The sequence below is a fragment of the Syngnathus typhle genome, linkage group LG7 (assembly GCF_033458585.1).
Source record: "Syngnathus typhle isolate RoL2023-S1 ecotype Sweden linkage group LG7, RoL_Styp_1.0, whole genome shotgun sequence".
Taxonomy (NCBI): domain Eukaryota; kingdom Metazoa; phylum Chordata; class Actinopteri; order Syngnathiformes; family Syngnathidae; genus Syngnathus; species Syngnathus typhle.
The window spans coordinates 12,428,296-12,449,171 of NC_083744.1; the positions used below are offsets into that span (position 1 = coordinate 12,428,296).

Here is a 20,876-nt window from a genome sequence, read left to right on the forward strand (position 1 = left end):
TAATGTCAACAAGCTATTTTTTTAAGCTGCACTTTGTTTTTAAATATCTTTGTATCTATTGTTTGTAAATACTTTTAAATGCTTTTTTAAAACCGTATTTTCCGCACTATAAGGCACAACCTAAAAACCTCCAATTTTCTCAAAAGCCGACAGTTCGCTTTATAATCCGGTGCGCCTTATATATGGACCAATATGGATTTGTGGATGAGGACAAACATATCAAAGTGAGCTTTATCTGTTTATTTTGTGTGTTGTGTGATACTAACGTTTGAGCAACGTTGAGTTATTGATATATTGTTATTGTTTTCACTATTTCGAGTGTTACTATATTGCGATTGCATTAACGTTTAAGCAACGTTGAGTTATTTATTCTATGCCTTATAAACCGGTGTGCTTTACATATGGACAAAGTTTTAAAATGGGCCATTCATTGAAGGTGCGCCTTATAATCCGGTTCGCCTTATAGTGCGGAAAATACATGTTATTGCCTTGCCTAGTTGGTGATGATTTGTTTTGACAGCAGCAAGCAATTTAGAGTCGAAACATTAAATAATGATATTAATTCATGGTTACCGGGACAGTGTTTCTACCTATGATTGTCATTTTGTTTGAAATTGCGTGCTCAAATAGCTGCTCCATTGAGTTATTTATATTGATGAGCATCCTCTGAACTAGACAAGGAGACCGGTTTCATTTGTTCTCATTATATGGTAAGATTAGACACCTCAGGGGCAGATGTGGTAAATCTAATAAAATGACAGCTTAAGCAGGTTTATTAGATTCACACAAGACGTCTGGTCAGTGAGTACGTTTTGCCTCTGGTATCCAGTCCTCAAAACAACAAAAACTAAACTAATTCAAGAGTTCTGGCTTTATTGTTTTGTGTGGAGTTTGAATGTTCTTCACATGCTTTAGTTGCTTTTCTCACAAACCCTGACATTCTTTGACATTGGAAAAAAAACTTTAATTGGAGACCTTAAGAAGATTCCACGCGGTGTCAATGTAGATGCTTGTCTCTTTATGTACCTTTGGTTGACTGACCAGGAAAAGTGTACACAATGGACGCATGGCAAGGTTTCGAGTGGTGACAACTTACAGTCTCTTTAGGAATTGTAGCATTTTTAACGGTTTTGTTAAGTAGAAAGCTGAATAGGAGATGCATTATGTTCTTTGGTGATACTGTGTTAAATTTGCTAAACTTTTGGGTAGCATTAAAACCCTGTTTGATGTCTCCAGTCTAATCGAACCAACATCAGCCAGTTTTAAATCGTAAAATTACTAAATTATTAAAGGAGTGTTCTCCATCATTTTCTCACCATTTTTTTTATCAACTCGTGTCATTTTCTCTGATGTAGAAAGAAAAGTGTCATGAAGCGATTGGAGCTGGGCAACCAAATGCAGCTTGGATCAGGGTTCATTGAACGAATTCAAAAGGCAAACTATAGATACTCGACTAGGGACAAAACAAGACTAGAACAGAACCGACTGCAGACTAGAAACAAGGAGACGAGACGAGAACAATCCGACAGGAAGTGACACGCAGACAGGACTTAAATACATGACAGGTAACTAGAGGCAGGCGACGTCGATTACATAGATTGTGAGCACAGGAGGGGAGGGGCGACCACACAGACATGCGAACCAAAACTATGACATTAAAACAAGGAAACAAATTATGACAGATTTTGACAAAAAGTTGGGAAAGACCCTGGAAGCAAGTTTGATGCCATTTATTATTGAATTGTCCTGAAAAATGAAAATAAAAAAACATCAACCCTTTATGTCTACAGCCTTTAAAATCACACACCGCCAGAGACATGGTTGCCTTGCAATCCACTTGTGTATTTCTCACATACTGCTCAGATGTAGCCTTCTACACCTACATACTATGTGTATGTGCCAAATTACATTGCTCAAAGTGGTAAACGGCCTGTACATATATATATAGTATCTGGCAGGGTTTATCCCTTTGCTAACATTTGAAGATCGATGTAACTAATGTCAGCTCCTGCATCTCTTTTGACACAACCGTGTGTATTGTGTGGTTAATCATAAATGTTCCTTTTTTTTTTACAGTAATAAGTAGAAAGCACTCAAAGAGCAGGTGAGCTGTTTTCTTTGACACACACACCAATCCATTCATAAAGAAATATTTATTAATAACATCTGAAGGGACATTGTAACCAATACAGATTGTGTTTGTATTCTCGTCTGACAGAAGCAAAGCTAAGCAAAATGCATGCATTTACTTGACAAAAATAAATCATCACTGCAACTTGTGACAGTGTCCAAAACACTTTTTCAAAAGCTAAATGTAAAACAAGTTTACAAATACAACATGGTGTTGTCTCACTTTAAGAAGAACATTTATTACTCACAATATGTTGTCTGTTTTGTTTGTTTGTTTGTTTATTAGCCAACTCCTGTGAATGTGTATGTTGCCAAAGATAGAAAGGCATTTTGGGGATGAACTAGTTCTTATTTATATTTAAATACACAATAAAAAAATGGCTAAAATAGCATATCGCCAATGACTGGTTGGTGGTTCCGTTTTTAAATGGAATCCTGATTTTATTTCACTTACTCTATGTGGGGCATATTTCTAAATTAGGATAGTTCAGTTAAAATGCCCTGAAGCGAAAGAGAATACATTTAAAAAACTGTACCCAGACACTCTAAAAGAGCTCTTCTCTGAAAAATGCATACACACAAATATTTCTACGCCTCTATTTTCTTTATTTTGACCAAACACTGTGATAAATGCTACTTAAACATGCTTTAAGCAAAAGAAAAAAAGTTTAATTATTTTTGTTAGCCTCTTGACATGTTCTTGAAGCAAATAGTTCACTATATTTTTAGAAAGCTGAAATGAAAGAAAAAAATATTTTCACTTAGATTTAAATTTGTTACGTTGAATTAACCTTAACTTAATCCTAGGTAGTCAGTCACAGTTATCTAAACTTACACAACTCACACAAAAGTAAGTTAGTTTCAAAATATTAATATTGTTATTAACAGCTACAATGATTATAGTATAATGCAGCAGTTTAGTTGGAATGTATTTGAGATTTCTTGTAAGTAAAGTAGGGATAAGCCTTTATGGTTCTTTTTGTAGGTCCATTCTTCATTAGTCTACCAACCTGAGGCTTAGGGTGCCTGTGTGTGTGCACGTCTGAGTGTGTGCCTGCGTGTGCCTGGTGTTAGTGTGTGTGTGTTCAGGGTGAGGGTGGTGCCTTCAGAGAATTGGTGGATCCTCCTTGACTTCCGCTCCCTGCTGCTCCCTGTCCAACCCACTAATTCACCACAAACAAAAAAGACAAGAATGGTGCAGTTAGTTGCGGAAAAATGTACATGGGAAAATAATGCAAAGCTGGCGCTGGTAAATTCCAATTTTCTTTCATTAGCATCCACTCTGGTGTCACACGATTATACTCGGGCCTGTTAAAAATGAGGTCTTCATGGACAAAGGCTTTTCAGATGACGTGCTGGCAAAACCCCTCCTTTTTATTCAGCCACACATTCATGCAACAAAAGGAGCAGATAAGGTTCTGTCTTTTTTGCTCAATGACATAAAAGGTGCTTCTAAAGTATCTGATGAATTGGAAAGCCTTTAATCGTCATCGATTTATTGTGTGAGTCTCTTTACAACCGTGACTGAAAATTATTTTATTTATTTTAGTCTCTCACTGGATAAAGAAAGTCCCTAAATTAAATTCGAAGTCTCAGGAGTAAGGATTGGTATATTTGTATGAGACTGGACTATCCCTTCAAAACAGATTAACTTCAGCAAGGCTAGAAATGTCCTACCAACCCCAATTCCAATAAAGTTGGAATATTTTGCAAAACCTTTAGGTTTTTCTGCAAGGGTCCGACTTGTGGGACAGCTGCTTTGTTTAGACTGTGATGGAGAATTCGCTCCACCTTGTGGCTACTTGCTCGGTCATGTGATACACCGTTAAAAAGTGAGCTCCTAGAGATTTGAATGATGCCTCAATGAATCCAGATTGACCTTTATGTTCTGATGTTTATATAAATTGTCATACCTCTACTAGCGGGTGCCAGTGTGCGACAGGCTTGCGTGGATATGTCAACATCTCACTCCAGTGGTCTCGTCCCAGAGTGTCAGCCTCATTACCCACTCTGCACACCCCGATAATTTCGTTATGTCCAACCCTAGATGAAGCACAAGAGCAAAGTGCTCAATCTCAGATTTGCTCATCAAAAAAAAAGCATCAAAAGTAACTAACTGACCGATCATAGTCCATGACAGCTATAAGTAGACTTATTTGATTGATGTTTTCTGGAGGGACATCAAAAACAATGGCTTCATTGTAAACTGGGTTTAGAGTGTTGCGTTTGGTTGACGTCTTCCTCTTCTTTAGCCTCCGGCCCTCACACATCAGTGACACCTTTACATATGGATCTATGGAGTAAGCATGTTCAATAAGGATTACAGAATCAATGGACAAGAACATCTCTGCTGCAAAAGTGTTCTAAATTAAAACCTAGGAGCTTCAACCAGTGATGCGTGGTGAGGGTTAATGACTGTTGAGGTACTACTACTCTGAAGACAGCTATAAACATTTTTGAAATGTTGTTGTTTTTTGATCTTAAAAGAATATTCAAGTCTTCGGTCTTCCCTTTATTTTCAATATGGCTAAGATAATGGTTTGCTTAAACATGGCTTTGGATTCTCCTTTGAATGTTGCATTAAAAACAAAAACCCACCTGAAGCACCGGTGATGTCCATGGCTTTGAGATTTCTAGCTTTGATCATGGTGATGGTGAGTCTGCCAGCCGTGGGGAGATAGCACAATGAGAACATCAGCTCTCCCAAATCCACATTGTCCTAAAAAGAAATACATACATATTTCATTTGGATACCTCAATCAGGATTTTTCCCTTTTAAGTGTATTCACCAAAATCACAGATTTTACGAGGTCTTGTCGTTTTTGGGAAGCAATTCTGTTATACAACTATTTTGAGACACTGTTACAATCTCATACAATTTGCAATAGAACAAAAAATTGTCCTGCTGAGAGTGTTTCTTGTTTTTTTGTTGAATTGACAAACTAACGCACGGCCACCTTTCACCACAATTTATGGAACAAATGCAAATGTTATTCTGACTGGCAGGGGTGTCATACTCATTTAGGATGTGTTTTAGCACCCACAATGTTCCAGGTAAAAAGATTCAACACCCATACTTTTCCCCTCGGTCACCATGCAAAGTGTCATGCCAGATTTTGGGAAAAATCTTCCCGCCAGCCATGGCAAACCGACCAACACGACAAAGCCTGTCCGTTAAGCTTAATTTAAAATTATCATGGCTCGAGGCGGGAACACATTTTATCTGGCCAAGCAGCTCAGCGCTGACCGGTGACTAGTTGGAAGTGGACTACACATGCACGCAAGCACACAGACACTCAAACCACCATTACTGACTCATTAGCATTTACGTGAACATATTTGCTTGACAATAACCATGATAATGTATTGATTATAAGGCGCACTATCGGCTTTTGAGAAAATTTGAGGTTTTTAGGTGCGCCTTATAGTGCGGAAAATACGGTACGTATAAACGGGACATTATTTGTAAGTGGCAAAACACAATATTTGAATCTGTGCCGACGTATACTTAAACAGGCAAGCATAAACTGATCAGCCTTCCATAAAGCACTACACCAATAATTTCATATCCTCCTACACAAACCCATTGAGCTTGCTTTCAGACTACAGAGTGCTGGCCACTAGTCTTGAGCACTCAAATCGGGACCTGCGGTCAATAATATGGTCGCATGTGCTCAGCCAGTGAAATTAGAGCTGAGACCTGAAGCACAACAATAAAGCAGAGTGAGAGAGAACAGTTCATCTTCTCCAATTACAATCCCAACACCTTCTTTCCCTGAGGAAAAGTAAGGTTCTTTCATCAATTTTCTCAAACTTTGATAGATTTTGACAGTCTAACTCGATTTGCCACCGTTTCTTGGTCATTTTCTTCTTCGCTTTGTCACTCTGTGTTTAGGACCTAAAATCTTTGGTTCAAGTAAATTTTTTAGGGGATCAAAATAATTGATCAGTACCACATCTTCAGTAGCCCCATAATTGGCATGAATTGTGGAAAAATCTAGTTTTTCGTCATTGCACGCTTTATACTTATTTTAAGAGAATCGGGCCTGTTCAGCTTCCTTAGGACAAAAGCAGCCCGCAAGCCTTTTACGTCGTTTAAACTGTCAAGTTTGATGGTATCTTTGGTCTTTGCTAATGGAAATAGGTCTTATGAGTATAATGCAGATAATAATTGGACACAGTGATATTTGTGGATGTGTTTGGGTGAGTCAATACTACATTCAGTTCTTCAGGATTTTTGATAGCAATATTCAAATAACCAAAATGCGGTCGAACAAAATAGACTCTCACCTGACCGATTAAAGATTGATGAAAAAAAGTCTCAGAAAATAAAAGCAAAGATGTTGTAATTTCATTTCAGGTGCTGAAAGTGAGATGAGACATGGATGCTTGCAATATCACTTACATTGTGACTTCTTTTGGGGAAACAAACAATTTGTTGGAGCCAAATGAATGATAGCATATCTGTACTTCAATCTTAGATTATGAGGACCACATTAGGATTAGATTGCAATAAAAACATGGATAAAGTTCAGCATTATTCTACTGAAAAACCTTAGCACAGAACTAATCCCAACACTGTTCTGTATTGACCAGAAGGCTACCCAGGAGCCTCGCACGAGAGTAAAAAGAAAATATTTTATGACTGACTAAAGATGGTAGAAGGAAATAAATCAGTCTCATATTGCGACGTTTGACAGAATGAGGCTATTGCTTCACAACAAAGTTATGCACGTAAATGTGAAGAAAGTTATTTTGCGGTACTTCTGCCACATTTTCCTCTTCTCTGCTTCTAATAGTAAGTGACTAGGTTATGAATTATATAATATAAGCATCTGAATTGGCAGAAAGACATAAATGGAGATAAAAAGAGCCCAATAGCATGACCTCATCAGCAATGAACTGTGTTATCATTTGTGTACTCATTATTTGAGAAATTTGTCAATAAATATGTGAAGGAATTAAAAAAAATAGTTGTATCACAAAATAAAAAAAATCTAGTTAAGTTATGTCTTATATACTGTCATTTGTATGGCGGCACAGTGACACACTGGTTAGCACGTCAACCTCACAGTGCAGAGGTTGTTGGTATGAATCCGGCTCCAGCCTCCCTGTGCGGAATTTGCATGTTCGCCCCTTGGGTTTCCTCCGGGTACTCTGCTTTCCTCCCACTTTCACAAAAACATGCATGGTAGGCCGATTGGGCACTCCAAATTGCCCGTAGGTGTGAGTACGACTGCGGATGGTTGTTCGTCCCTGTGTGCCTTGCAATTGGCTGGTGACAAGTTCAGGGTGTCCCCCGCCGTCTGCCCTAATTCACTTGGGATAGGTCGCCCACGAGCCTCGTAAATCGGAAGCAGTTCGGCAAAAGGATGGCTGGATAGATGCTGTTATTTGTATTATTAAATCCAGAAAATTATATAATTTGGACCATGTACAGTAATTTCGACCCCACTCCCCAAGTTCACTAGTCTCTGTAATTAATTTTCTTGCTGAGTTTTTGTTAATTTTGTTTAGAGTGTTTTTCAGCAAAAATATGTCTTCCTCTCTTTATACTCTCATTTTAATATAAATGGAAAAATAGCTTTTTATTTTATTTATTATTTGTGTATATATGCATCAATCTAAGGTCAATTTATAGTGTCCCAATTCTGTGTGGAAAGGTCATAATAATAAATAATAATGTAAAATAATAAAGCTAAAAAAAACACACAAAAGAGTGACATTTAAAAATCAATGTGCCCTATTCATTCACTCCACACTGAAGTAAAGTATGTCTGGGTCTCGTCAGTATGTGTTAATTACAGCCCAGTACAGGATTTTCGAATATTGTACGGCTATGATTAATGCACATAGTCTAGGGACTATAGATGAGTCCCTTCTTGCAATCCCAGTGGATGTAACCTACTTCTGCTGGAGAAAAACAGATTCCCTGCCCATCCTCATGTGTTTACGGTTTAAAAAAACACACAGTGAAACCTTGTGTGTTAAGAAAAAAAAATATTAATTGTACAGTAAATATGACTTTAAAGTATATAAAGTTTCTCCTCATACTTTGACACAGGAGACAGTGCAGCTGTAGTTGAAAAGTGCTAACCCTCAGGCTAGGCTCTAACCTACTTCGATTGACCTTATTCACCAGGCATAGCTGTCAAATCGGTAAGGTGTTAAGATAATCAACACGTGGGCATCTGAAGTGATGTTTTTCATGCCAACGTGATGCAACACATAACCACGTCTATCAAAGCACTGCACATACGAGTAATGTTCGTCTCTCCTACGCAAACCTGACAAACTTCCAAATTTATCCCACCACAAACACAGTACATATTATCACAGTACGATTATCACGGGGGTCACATTCCAAAAAATGTCTGCAATGAGTGAAATCCGTGATATACGTATAACCTGGCTTTCGGTGTTGAAAATGGTTGCAAGAATGGACGGTTAGGGGCCCATTTAACATCTCACAGTAAACAGAGGTGGGCATCATGCTCCCTCCCTGAGTATTGCATCCCTGACCCACGCGGACTTAGCCCGTCCCTGGTCGCAAGACCCAATCCATGTCATTGCGGTCTAGCAAAAGATATATAACTGTGTTTTATTGTTCATTTGTCCTTTATTTGGCTGCATGTCAGGTGTGTAGCGCCTGCGTCTGATGGGGTGCTGCTAAGTTCTTTCTCGGCGTAATTTCGCTGACCCGGATGGACTGGGTGAGACTGAAATAGCGACAGAAATCTCAGGGACGGAGGACAATGCCCACCTCTGGGTCTTAATAATAACACTGTAGCAGTTCTAACGATTGCTTGGCAGGTGCTCACGCTGTCACACAGTGTGTCGACGCTATACATAAATTTGAGTGAATAATTTACTATAGATGGCATCTGCGTGTTTCTGTCACGCTATTTCTCGTTGTGTTTGGTTATATCTGGGTCACCACCCGTAAGGATTCTTACAGCTTTCATTAAACATTAACTGTCTCTAAGTATATTTCAGTGTTTCTGTCACTTGAAACCGCATACGAGTTCTACTTTGAGGGAAAATTAGACACATATCCATTGATACACATCCTGATACTATTCTCTCTGGACAGGATTTTGGCCTTTTTAAAATCATTTGAGCAGATGGCCACTCTCTTTGGCTTTTTGACCAAATTGGATAGGCCTGGCCTATATAATCTGTAAACACATTAGGTCAAGTAAACTCTGCCAACGGGTAAAATGTGAAAATGGTAATATTATCAAAAGGACAACAGAGTGAGTAACACATATCTAATATAAAGATGTATATCCTACCGAAGTGACATATTGGATGTCCCGGCACAATTTAGTTTCTCGTGGGAAGTCTGCAAGATCCAGGAAGTTGTCCACCACCACTTGCCCTATCAAATCATGGCGAGTGAACCTGTCAAAGTCATAGACACTGAAGTGTAGCTTTCGGTTCGACAGCTCGGTGTATGCCACTGGAAAGAGAAACACCTCATCAAATACTGGGTTGAGGGTCTTGCGGTGCACCTTTGTCTGGTGCTTGTTTTTACGATCAGGCAGCAGGTAGATCTTCACGTAAGGATCAGAGGTCCCAGAGAAATCCTTGGCGGGAAGATCTTGAGCTTTATGAATCTTTACTATCAGCTGCTCCAAATCAAAGTCAAACTTAAGGATGAAATGAAGACGTCCACAGCTGTCTGTCCTTCGTCCATCATCTGTGTCCACCGAGCGCTGCTTGTAAAGCTCCGGCTTGATCCGACCTAAACCAGTGAGACTATCCTGACGCTGGAACTGAGTAGGATTGAAGTCTGGGTTGGACAAGTTCATCTGACGACGGATGGAGTTGTGTCTGTAAGGAAAGGTAACCTTTTAGGCATCAAATATCTGACATTTTGTTTTATTTACAAACTGTTACTTATATAACCCTTTTATGCAAACAAAAATGCTTAGTTTTACATTATTGAAAGTTTATTTTGGGTGAAGGCCTGTTGTGGAGCTTTGCAGAGCTGCTGCCAACCAGATTGAAGCAGTACAATAGCTACAAATCAGGAAAGCTAAGTGACAGAGCAGAGCATCCAATTCAATCTAGGGAAATAGCAGGTAAACTAGCGAGAAAATAACTGTTCTGAAACTTTACTGATTTAATCTCAAATAACAGAAGGTCAACAATGTTAGTATGCTTGATATGATTCAACTTTTTGTTGATAATAGAATATAATGTAAAAGCTTCTGCTCTGAGTCTGTCACTTTATATAACACAATACAACTCTATGTATTGCATTTCATTGCTGCAGCTGTTTTAAAATTTCTAAGTTCACACGTACTATGTCCTTTTTTTCCAATTTGCGTTAGCATCACAATAGTTTTGAAGTGTACTGACCGTACTGATGACGTAGGTTCTGTGATTTGTCTTTGCACTCTGTCCCTGGCCAAGGTGTGGGCCTGGATATGGTCTACCTTGGCCTGGGCCTCCAAAGGGATGTCAGGTGATGTGTGGCTGATCTTTAGACCTGACTCTGGGACAGAAACAGCCATTGGGAGTCCTGATGGCTCCTTCATACAGCCTTCTTCACTGTACTCCCTATCATCCCCATCCACCTAGGGATACAAATATTTCAATATCGTATGGTTAACAGTAATACTTTTCAACGCCTACTGTGAAAAAAAAACTCAACAAAAGGAAATAAAACACTGAGTGCAGGACCCTATACTATGTCCATAACTACAGATATTAAAACAAAACAAAAAACTAAACAAAGGATAAGGAATGCAGAGTAGGCTGAAAAATAACTACCCCGCTAAAATATAGATACAAAAACTAGGTAGGTAGGTAGGTAGGTAGGTAGGTAGGTAGGTAGGTAGGTAGGTAGGTAGGTTAGGTAGGTAGGTTAGGTAGGTAGGTTAGGTAGGTAGGTTAGGTAGGTAGGTTAGGTAGGTTAGGTAGGTAGGTAGGTAGGTAGGTAGGTAGGTAGGTAGGTAGGTAGGTAGGTAGGTAGGTAGGTAGGTAGGTAGGTAGGTAGGTAGGTAGGTAGGTAGGTAGGTAGGTAGGTAGGTAGGTAGGTAGGTAGGTAGGTAGGTAGGTAGGTAGGTAGGTAGGTAGGTAGGTAGGTAGGTAGGTAGGTAGGTAGGTAGGTAGGTAGGTAGGTAGGTAGGTAGGTAGGTAGGTAGGTAGGTAGGTAGGTAGGTAGGTAGGTAGGTAGGTAGGTAGGTAGGTAGGTAGGTAGGTAGGTAGGTAGGTAGGTAGGTAGGTAGGTAGGTAGGTAGGTAGGTAGGTAGGTAGGTAGGTAGGTAGATAGATAGATAGATAGATAGATAGATAGATAGATAGATAGATAGATAGATAGATAGATAGATAGATAGATAGATAGATAGATAGATAGATAGATAGATAGATAGATAGATAGATAGATAGATAGATAGATAGATAGATAGATAGATAGATAGATAGATAGATAGATAGATAGATAGATAGATAGATAGATAGATAGATAGATAGATAGATAGATAGATAGATAGATAGATAGATAGATAGATAGATAGATAGATAGATAGATAGATAGATAGATAGATAGATAGATAGATAGATAGATAGATATTTCACATCTTTTCACCTTACCTCCGTGAGAACAGGTTCTTGGTCCCCTCCCAGAAAATGTGCACCCTTTAGGAAATCTGGGAGAAATCGGCCACTCAGCGGTACCCAGCACAGTTTCCATGATACAAATAGGGAGACACTGAATAAAGCCAGACCACAGGTGGTGACCAGCAGGGACAGCAGGCTCACTGATACATCTGGAGATAAAAGAGAGCGGGAGACACTAAACATGGTTCAAGTGACTAAACAGTATCATAGAAAACTCCAATTCATGGCAGGCATGTCTGTTAGTTTTGTTAATGAACAATGTGTTTCATGTCCCTGTGGAAATGTCTTCTGTCACATTTTGTTTCCACAAATATAAGTAAAAAACATTAACCTAAGCCAGGTAAGAAAGTAATCTTGTTTCATGCAGAATGAACTGTTGTATCTGTTAACACTGTTGACCTATTTTGTTTATTTTATGAGATAGGTTAGGCACATTGCAGTACTTTGCTTCAAATAAAAAATCTATCTATAAAATCTATCTATCAAATCAAATTTATTAAAAATCTATCTATCAAATCCAATATTTCATAGTGTGGTGTCGATCAAGATTTTAGAATTCCTTAGATGATTTATTTGGCCATAAGAAATTCATTTCATGAATTTTGACCATTGAGTGGTATATGTAAAAGCCATAGGACCGTCATTAAATCGATTGTTGTAGCAATATCATAATGATCATGTACAGCGCCAAAAGAAGTATTTGGCACCTTCTAGATTATTTATTTATTTATTTGATATTAATTGCACTTAATACCTGCTGCAATCAGAGTGATAATGACAGTATTGGGGGGAATGGCAGCCCTAGTCAGAACCCCATTAGTGTTCTGTTATTGGACTTCTATGTTGGATGAACCACAATGTGGTTTTTGATTGATTGACTTTGATTCATTATTTGACCTTTTCCCCTTTTCGAAGGCACTTTCAGAACACTTTTTTATTTACTGTCAGCTGGCTTCCTGGCTTTCTCTATTTAACACGAACATTGTCATTTTATATTGGTATTGTGACGGTAAATTAAAAATGACACACTATTATGCTTCAAGGCTGAAAATACGAAGAAAACCAAACAATCTCAACCGAGCGGCGAACATTTATGAATGCTTGGGAAGGTAGAGAATGTTACATTCTCGTCAGGGTTCATTCAAGTTTCCAAATGTTCTCTAAACCTTCGCCAGACCTTACCCTGTACTTTTCTTGGGAATTTTCAAGAGACTTTTTAATGTTAATAATTTCCTTGGGACAAGGAATACCACTAAACGTGTTGGTGAACATCTGGTGACGTTGAACAAACCCTGCTGAACCTTAACGCACATTTTGCTATCTTCAGTGGGATGGGGGCTTAAGCAATAAGTTAAATTCCAAGAATGTTGAACTTGTTTTGACAGGGAATTATTTTTCAGCATTTCTTGGTTCTTGTAGTTTCGAAGCAGTGTTTAAGAGTGTTTCATTCCCAGTTAATTTTTATTCTCTTTAATTTTATTTCCGTCTTCATTTTTAGCTTTGAAAGGGGAAGTATGATATCCTGTCAAAGTTATGCTGGAGATGGAGAAGAAATGCTGCAGGCACTGCAGTGCTCAAGTGCAAAATCTTGTCAGGCCACTGAAGAAGCAAATGGAGAGAGACGGTGAATAAACGCCACAGCTGGTTGCACTTCAGAAAATGTTTTTAAAATTACTTAGCAGGTTTAAGTGAAGTCAATCTGCAACTCCACATTCACACAGCATTACAAGTTTTCATCTTTTAAACATTGCACACAAGCATTGATACTCAAAACTAGTATTTGCAAGGCCAAAATGATCATAGAAAAGCGATCATGAAAGAATTTTTTCAAATAGTTTCAAAATAATTTGGAAAGACAAGTCAAGTCGTGGTTAGACTGCCTCACAGTTAGTTTTTCATTCAAATTTCACCTCTCATCTCTGGCTCTCAGTAGTGAGCCCTTGTTTTGGCTTCCTTCCACATTTTAAAAAGATACATGGTCGGTTAATAAATGACTAAATTCTCCATGGATGTGTATATGCACAAAAAACAAGATTAAGAAAATGGACAGATGTACACGTACAGAAAACCAATACATTTGGAAAAGAAATTGGGTAATGTATCACAACCAAAAATTTCCAAATACAATCTGTTGGAGCCAATTTAGTTTCCTTAGTTTAAATTCTTAATTTTGTTTAAGATTCGCTGACCTTGGGCCATGGACTTTTATTTGACAAAGCCTTTGGTCACCTGATCAGGGAAATAAATAGGCTGCTCCCACTTGGTAGTCAGTCTCAGTTAGACAAGGAAGGAAGATAGTAGTGACAGCCCAGTTTTTTTTACCGCTAAAAAGCCTGCTTTAAGCTACTTCAAGTCTGCTCCAAGTCTGCTCCAAGTCTGCTCCAAGTCTGCTCCAAGCTTGTAGTTTTTGGAACTTGAAACTTGGAATTTAAAAAACAAACTTTAGTTTACTTCTTTGAACCCTTTATGTTGAAACCTTAGTTGAATTACAAACCATTTGGATTTGTACCTGTGTGCCACCTGTTTGCCTGCCATTCCCTCTCCCCCCTTGCTTGGCCTACCACCTTTGCCTGCCTGCCATTGCCTCTCTCCCTCGGCCTGCATGCCTGCTTGCCTCCATTTTGGACATTCTACCTCCACCTTCAAAAGGGTATGAGCAACAGCTGTACACAGTGTTTTAAGATAAGCGTGTGACAACATCTAACCTTTGAAATTTAAACTGAACTGAAACTGACACTCACACAATCTATATACTTAAAAACTGTCACCAAATGTTACGTTTCGTCGTAGTGGAATGTCCATAAATTAAGACCAATATTTATTTCTTTGCAGCACACTAGAAAAGAACAGATAGAAACTCAGAGTACTCTTGAGTGACACAAATGATGATGTATGAGTCTCACTGTAGTTTCCATTAATGGCCAGCCATCTGTAACTAGTTTGGCTGTGATTCTAAATGTCAAAGCACACGTGAATTGTGTTACAACAACACAGATACTTATAGCCAATGAAAACGGCAGGTTTTTTTCAAGGCATTTGTCGCAAACAAATGTTAGGTTTGCAAAGACGAATATTATGTGTCTCCCTGACGCAGATATGCATAGAGGATTCAACCTTCTTCATTTGTTCCAATGCTTCTTTATATTGACTTTAAAAGAAATCCAATCTCATTTCTTTAATTTTTTTAAATAGCAATAAACGCACTTTTTAGTTGCGACAGGGTGTCTTCATTTCCAACATCTGCTTTCAGCCTGTAATCAATATCTGTAAAGCTCGGAGCAGCTAATTGCATTCAGTAGCTCCACTAATCACTAAGATCACTACATTATACCGCGAGATGCCACAATCATCATTACATATCTCGAAGGAATTTGATTAATGTAATCTGATTGGGCTTGTGGCCCGTGGAGTGAGCTGTGCTGCTGTTATGTGGGCCCAGGCATGAATCAGAGCAACATGGAGGTCCAACCTCATGTTGCAGCCTAGCTGGCAGGCCAGACTCATTCTGATATTCCGAGGATAGTCTTCGTTCTTTGCTCTTTGTGACTACTGCTACAGCTTGTGTTGTTTATGTTTATATTTACACCTAAACCTCAATTTTACACCCTTCGTTTACACGTGACTTCCCGTCTATCACGGTTTGATCGTCCCTGTCGGTTAGTCCTTTTGTTATTTCATTAAGTCATGTCAGTTTGCCGAGTCTTTTAGTTTGTGTTCTCCAATAAACCCTGGTCCAAGCTGCATTTGGTCGCCCTGCTCCATCCGATCCTTAACAGCCTTTTTTGTGGCTTGTGTATGGCGCTAGAAAATGTTCTTGGATTAAACTTTTGTATGTTTGTTATTTACTATATTTATTGTTTATTCTTTCGTCAAATTTATAGTTAAGAATGACATTTGACAGACTTAACTTCATTTTAACGTATGATTCACCATTTAGTTGACTGCCCAATTGTTCTTAGGATGAGCTAAATCAGTGAGTCTCAACTGGTGGGCCGCAGAAAGGTAGTAAAAAAATTACAGGGGGTCAGGCACCAGAACATATAGACCTAGTGGTGCTCCAGCTTCAGATGAGTTAAGTACGGTTGGCCTTTTCCTTCATTTATCAATATTAAAAAAACTTGGAATGGATTACCCAATGAAAGCCTATGATTAAGGCCAGTTTATTATACTCTGTAGAATGCTGCTGTCAAAGCGAGAAAGAGGCTACTATACGTATATGCCAGCACATTAGATTGTACCGTATTGTCTCCTCCCAATAGTCAACCTCCGAGAACAGCTCATAAGATGCAGCAGCCGAGTCAGCAGTAGGTCAATAAGAAACAATAAGTGAAATGGCTTTGGAGAGCGAGTCTAAAGGGAAATATTTACATAATGTTCTTCTGCAGAGTGGGAAGATTGCTCAGCATTAACAATACCTGGAAGAATACACAGAATTACAAAGAAGGGATATACGTAGAACATTGGGGGGGGGCAAATATAACTAATGATGTTGCAAAGGAGAATGTGAGAGAACCATAATTTGGTTTAGATTACCCAGGAAACCCATTTTACCAAGTCCTAAAGTGAGTTCACAAAAATGTACAAAATTAAATCAAATGCAACTAAGAGTGTGGTGAAGAAATCCGACAAGAGTTTAATGAATTCTTAAATCAAGTGACTCTGAGAGTGTTAAAAACAGATTTTATGAAACATGGAGATCTAAAGAAAGAAGTTTCCCATAGTAATGACTGGTTTCTCTTTTATATTAAGAGAATATCCATCCATCCATCCGTATCTGTACCGCTTGTCCCCACGCGGGTCACAGGCGTGCTGGAGCCCATCCCAGCAGTCATCGGGCAGTAGGCGGGGGACACCCTGAACGGGTTGCCAGTCAATCGTAGGGCACACAGTGACGAACAACCCTTCGCACTCGCATCTAGGGACAATTTGGAGTGCTCGATCGGCCTACCAAGCATGTTTTTGGGATGTGGAAGGAAACCGGAGTGCCCGGAGAAAACCCACGCGGGCCCGAGGAGAACATGGATAAGGGGAAAAAAGGCTGAATATAGTTAATTTATTTTAACATATAACACAAAACTTTTAATAAGAGGTCAATGCAACTATGACAATGTCAAATAAGCTGGAGAAATATAGATAAATCAAATGCATTTTTAAACATAATGCGCTTCATAGGGCTGGATGATAAGCTTGAAAAATGTTTCTCAATATAGGTATTTCACGTCCCTATAAGTTTGGGGGCATGGCTCAGGCAGTAGAACTGGTCGTTCAATCACTAGAGGGTTGGTGGTTTGAATCCAGGTCTGTCCGAGTCACATGTCGTGTTCTTGGGCAAGACGCTTCACGCATCTTGCCTTCAGTACCACTCGCACTGGTGTATGTCTACGTACGAATGTTTGGTGGTGGTCAGAGGGGCCATAGGCGCACTCTGGCAGCCTCGCTCCCGTCAGAATGCCTCAGGCCAGCTGCGGCTGCTCACATAGTTTTCCACCACCAGAGTGTGATGGGTGTGTAAGTGCTTTGAGGAAACCAGAATTCCCAGAGGAAACCCACGCAGACACAGGGAGAACAAGCAAACTCCAAACAGCGAGGGCCAAAACCCGCAACCGCTGAACTTTGAGGGGGACGTGCCCAGTTGTTCCGCTTGTTGTTGTTATTATTATTATTATTATTATTATTATTATTATGTGTTTAGATCAGTAAATATTGGAAATTATTAGTTTTTTTAAATTAAGACAAGTCAAGTTTATTCATATAGACCACTCCCAGCCCTAAAGGGCATATAAGCCCATGCAGATGGTCTCCAGGTCAAAATGAACAAGAAAGCCTGTACTGGGGTTGACCTAATTAAAGGCTGCAAAGTTTTTCCTGTGCTGTTTGTTACATCAACACATCTTCGAGGCCAGTAACTAGAGCAGCATCAGCCATTTGTTCATGCCATATCCCTTTGATCCAAGCTCCAACCAAAAAGCAGCAGCTAACAATGAATTGCTGCCTTGTTTATGTAGGACTTATCAAAATGACAATGAGTGGAGAAAAATACAGAATTTGTGTTGAATTCCGATACACAGCTTTTCTTAACTGAGGTGCACGGATAGGTTTACATTTTATATTTACAGACATCCAGTTTACCGCATTCTTGAATTAAGAGATGTTATTTTGAACAACATCTAAGCAAGCTTTTGTTATACATGCCATTGGTCATATTTAGAGTGAAGTAACATATTTCCAATAAGGTTTTTGACATGTTGCTTCTACAATACTTAATTCATAATTTTATTCAGATGCAATTTTTAGTGGGTCATTTACACAGGTTCCTCTTCAAAGGAATATCTAATTCACCTATTAGACATTTTTTTATGTATGCATGCTCCCCCATCCATGCTTTGAATGTGCTTTGCAAGTACAGTGGAGCCTCGGTTTTTGAACGTCCCGGTTCTCGAACAAATCGGTTTTTTGCTTCGGATGTCGGCCGAAATTCGGATGTCGAACCTCGCGAGATGAGGACCTGCATTCCAACTGACTCCGTTCGTTATTACGTTCTCGTTACTCTGAGGATTGCATCACCTCTAATCATGCCTCCAAAGGAAGCAAGTGGGAGCAGTAAAGCCATCCTATAACACATAGACGCTCCTAAAGAGATGCGGCAGTGAGCGCCGGCGCGCTGCGGTTGTGCGATCGGAACAAATTAAGCTCCCTGCGCACTGATGTCTACTTAAATTGTGGAACGTACATCAGGACTTTTGAAATATTTTCTTAATTTCAGCGACAGCTCTGTCACAATAATGCGACCAGCGTGGTACGGTTGCGCGGTCCGCGAGGCACCACTGTTCCGCGTTCGGCGGTGCGCTGCAGTTGCGCGATCAGACAAAAACCGTGCTCCACTGTACTGTATATGCTATTATATAGCAATGGCATTCATACACTTTTAAAGGGATTTTAATAACTTGATTTTACTCCCGTGTAGCATTTACTAAAGATGGCGTATCAAAAGACAACAATGTGCGGTAACTGGAGGTTGCGATTTTTTGTTTGTTTGTTTGTTTGTTTGTTTGTTTGTTTGTTTGTTTGTTTGTTTGTTTACCACACTGAGCCCGTGACTCCTCAGAATTAAGTAAAAGTAATGAATAGCATGGCATGTCTCATGAATTAATTTTCAGAACATGTATGAAATTATGCAGTCATCATGGCATGAAAGCAGAAGACAGCAAACATTTGCATCAGCTGCCATATTTGTGGGGAATAATCTTATTTAAATTCAGTATGAGTGCTTTATTTTTTATATACAATGTTTTTGGTGTAACAGTAATGATTTTTGTGTGAAGGGACCTCTTTAGTTCATTATAGGTGTGGTTAATTCAGACCAATATGAGAATTAAGAAGATCAAAATAGCAAATGGTGTCATTTTGGGTGTGTGCTGGAAGTTGCCTTATGGCACATCAACACTTTTTTTTTTCTTTAACTTCAATGCATGTATCAGGACACCAAATCGTTTCTAAACCACTTGTAAGAGTGTCTCAACAGGATTCCAACGGTAGTTATTACCTCCCTTTTTTTTTTTTTTTGTCAAATTGCACAACTGTTCATTGTAATGACTGACTACAGCCTCAGTTTACAGGACGGTTGCGTGATGTGAATCAAACGACGTGAGCATGCATTTAGAGCAGTCTAATACGAGAGGAAGTGGGTCACAGCTCCTAGGGGGAACCAATCTGGCAGCTTGGAATTCCTCTTCAGCATACATGTTTAATGATGGATTGTATCCATTTTAAAAGGCAAATTCCACGCATCAGAGGCAATTAACAAAGTCAACCAGCACCACACACACACACGTCATTTACATACTCAGTGTATGGAAAATATAAACATGTAGGCTATACAATAGCCTACTCCTATATTCCCATTGTAACATACGTCATGCTCTTGTTCTAATTGATCTCCTGTTTTGCTTCATGATCTTGTTTGAAAGTTTTCCAAGCTGGTTTGTTTTCGCTCTGAATATTCTGGTTAAGTAGTTTTGAAAATGCTGCCAAATGAGACAAACAAGCAGCATAAATGCCTTTTTATCTCTTGTTTGGTTTTGAGGAAGCCGTAAATGCAAAGTGCACATCGGGGTTTAGAGAAATGGGTGGGGCTTTTCTACCTCACTGTCCATCTTCTAATCTAGTCCATTAAAAAATGAAATACCAACAACTCTCCATTTGATGTTGATGCGCTGTGTAAAACAGAATTGATACTTTCAAAGATGCAAGCAAGCAACAAGTTCACAATTGTCGCTTTTCCAAAGAATAAACGGAGTCGCCACTGCTGAATTTATCCACCAGTAAAGTTAGACGGATTGTGTATATACACACACCATTTGATATGCTTAAGTTGCATGCATATGACAAGAGAGCATTAAAAACAATATCCGTTATCTCAAACGTAAATATATCTGTAATCCAGTTTGCATATAGTGTTGCGCGTCAACTCCAGTGATGCTTTGAGCCTTACCAGAGTCCGTGTAACGAGGTCTGGCCAGGTCCCTGAAGTAATAGGTGAAATCCAAGCAGTTGTCGTCCTGCACCTCTCCTTTGGAGCACAAGTCGGAAAGCAGCTCGAGCGCCTTTCGACAAATCTCATACTCTCTTTCTCCAGGCATTGCCTTCCAGCATCCTCCTGACTGCTCGGCCACCCTGCCCGATCGTCCACCTCAGTCACACGGGCGGAGACGAACCACAGGCTCGACACCGCGGCTCCACCCCTGGATGGCGACGCAGCCGCCAAGTCTAGCAAAACCAGAGTTTGTCTGACTTTCAGTTTTTTTTCTTAGCAGTAAAGATGGTTTTAATAATTTTTCCCCCAAATTAAAACATCTTCGGGGTTGATTATTCTTATTATAATTAATTTACGCGCACGTGAAAGCTCCCAAGCCTGCCTCCTGATGTTTCTCCTATATCCGCTACTGAAGCATCAATGGCTGCGAATGAATGAGTGACTGGATGTGCTCTGCTCTCTATGATCCACTTAATGCAATGGGATGCCAAGATACACAGGAAGTTCATGTCTCCATCAACAGCCCCTCCTCCTCCTTCATGGCACTTTCTACCCTGCAATTCAAACAGCACGTACTTCATTC

General features: G+C 39.4%; 1 protein-coding gene across 1 annotated transcript; it reads right to left on the bottom strand.

The window, feature by feature from the left end:
• Positions 1-1,797: 1,797 nt before the first annotated feature.
• syt9b (synaptotagmin IXb) lies at positions 1,798-20,659 on the bottom strand. The gene is made up of 8 exons (XM_061283711.1): positions 20,252-20,659; positions 11,734-11,909; positions 10,498-10,715; positions 9,426-9,966; positions 4,729-4,849; positions 4,252-4,423; positions 4,044-4,173; positions 1,798-3,293 (listed from the first exon to the last, which is right to left on the bottom strand). Exons 1-8 carry the CDS (start codon positions 20,397-20,399, stop codon positions 3,216-3,218), a joined length of 1,584 nt encoding a protein of 527 aa, XP_061139695.1. The 5' UTR covers positions 20,400-20,659; the 3' UTR covers positions 1,798-3,215.
• Between the last annotated feature and the right edge of the window lie 217 nt (positions 20,660-20,876).

What these genes read in the sequence shown, in the direction of transcription:
- syt9b (XM_061283711.1), bottom strand. Translation starts at nt 20,399, where the DNA reads ATGCCTGGAGAAAGAGAGTATGAGATTTGTCGAAAGGCGCTCGAGCTG. An exon ending in GGACATCACCGGTGCTTCAG is followed by an intron (nt 4,424 to 4,728) that starts GTGGGTTTTTGT and finishes CTTACTCCATAG; the next exon opens with ATCCATATGTAAAGGTGTCA. An exon ending in ACTGGCACCCGCTAGTAGAG is followed by an intron (nt 3,294 to 4,043) that starts GTATGACAATTT and finishes GTGGTGAATTAG; the next exon opens with TGGGTTGGACAGGGAGCAGC.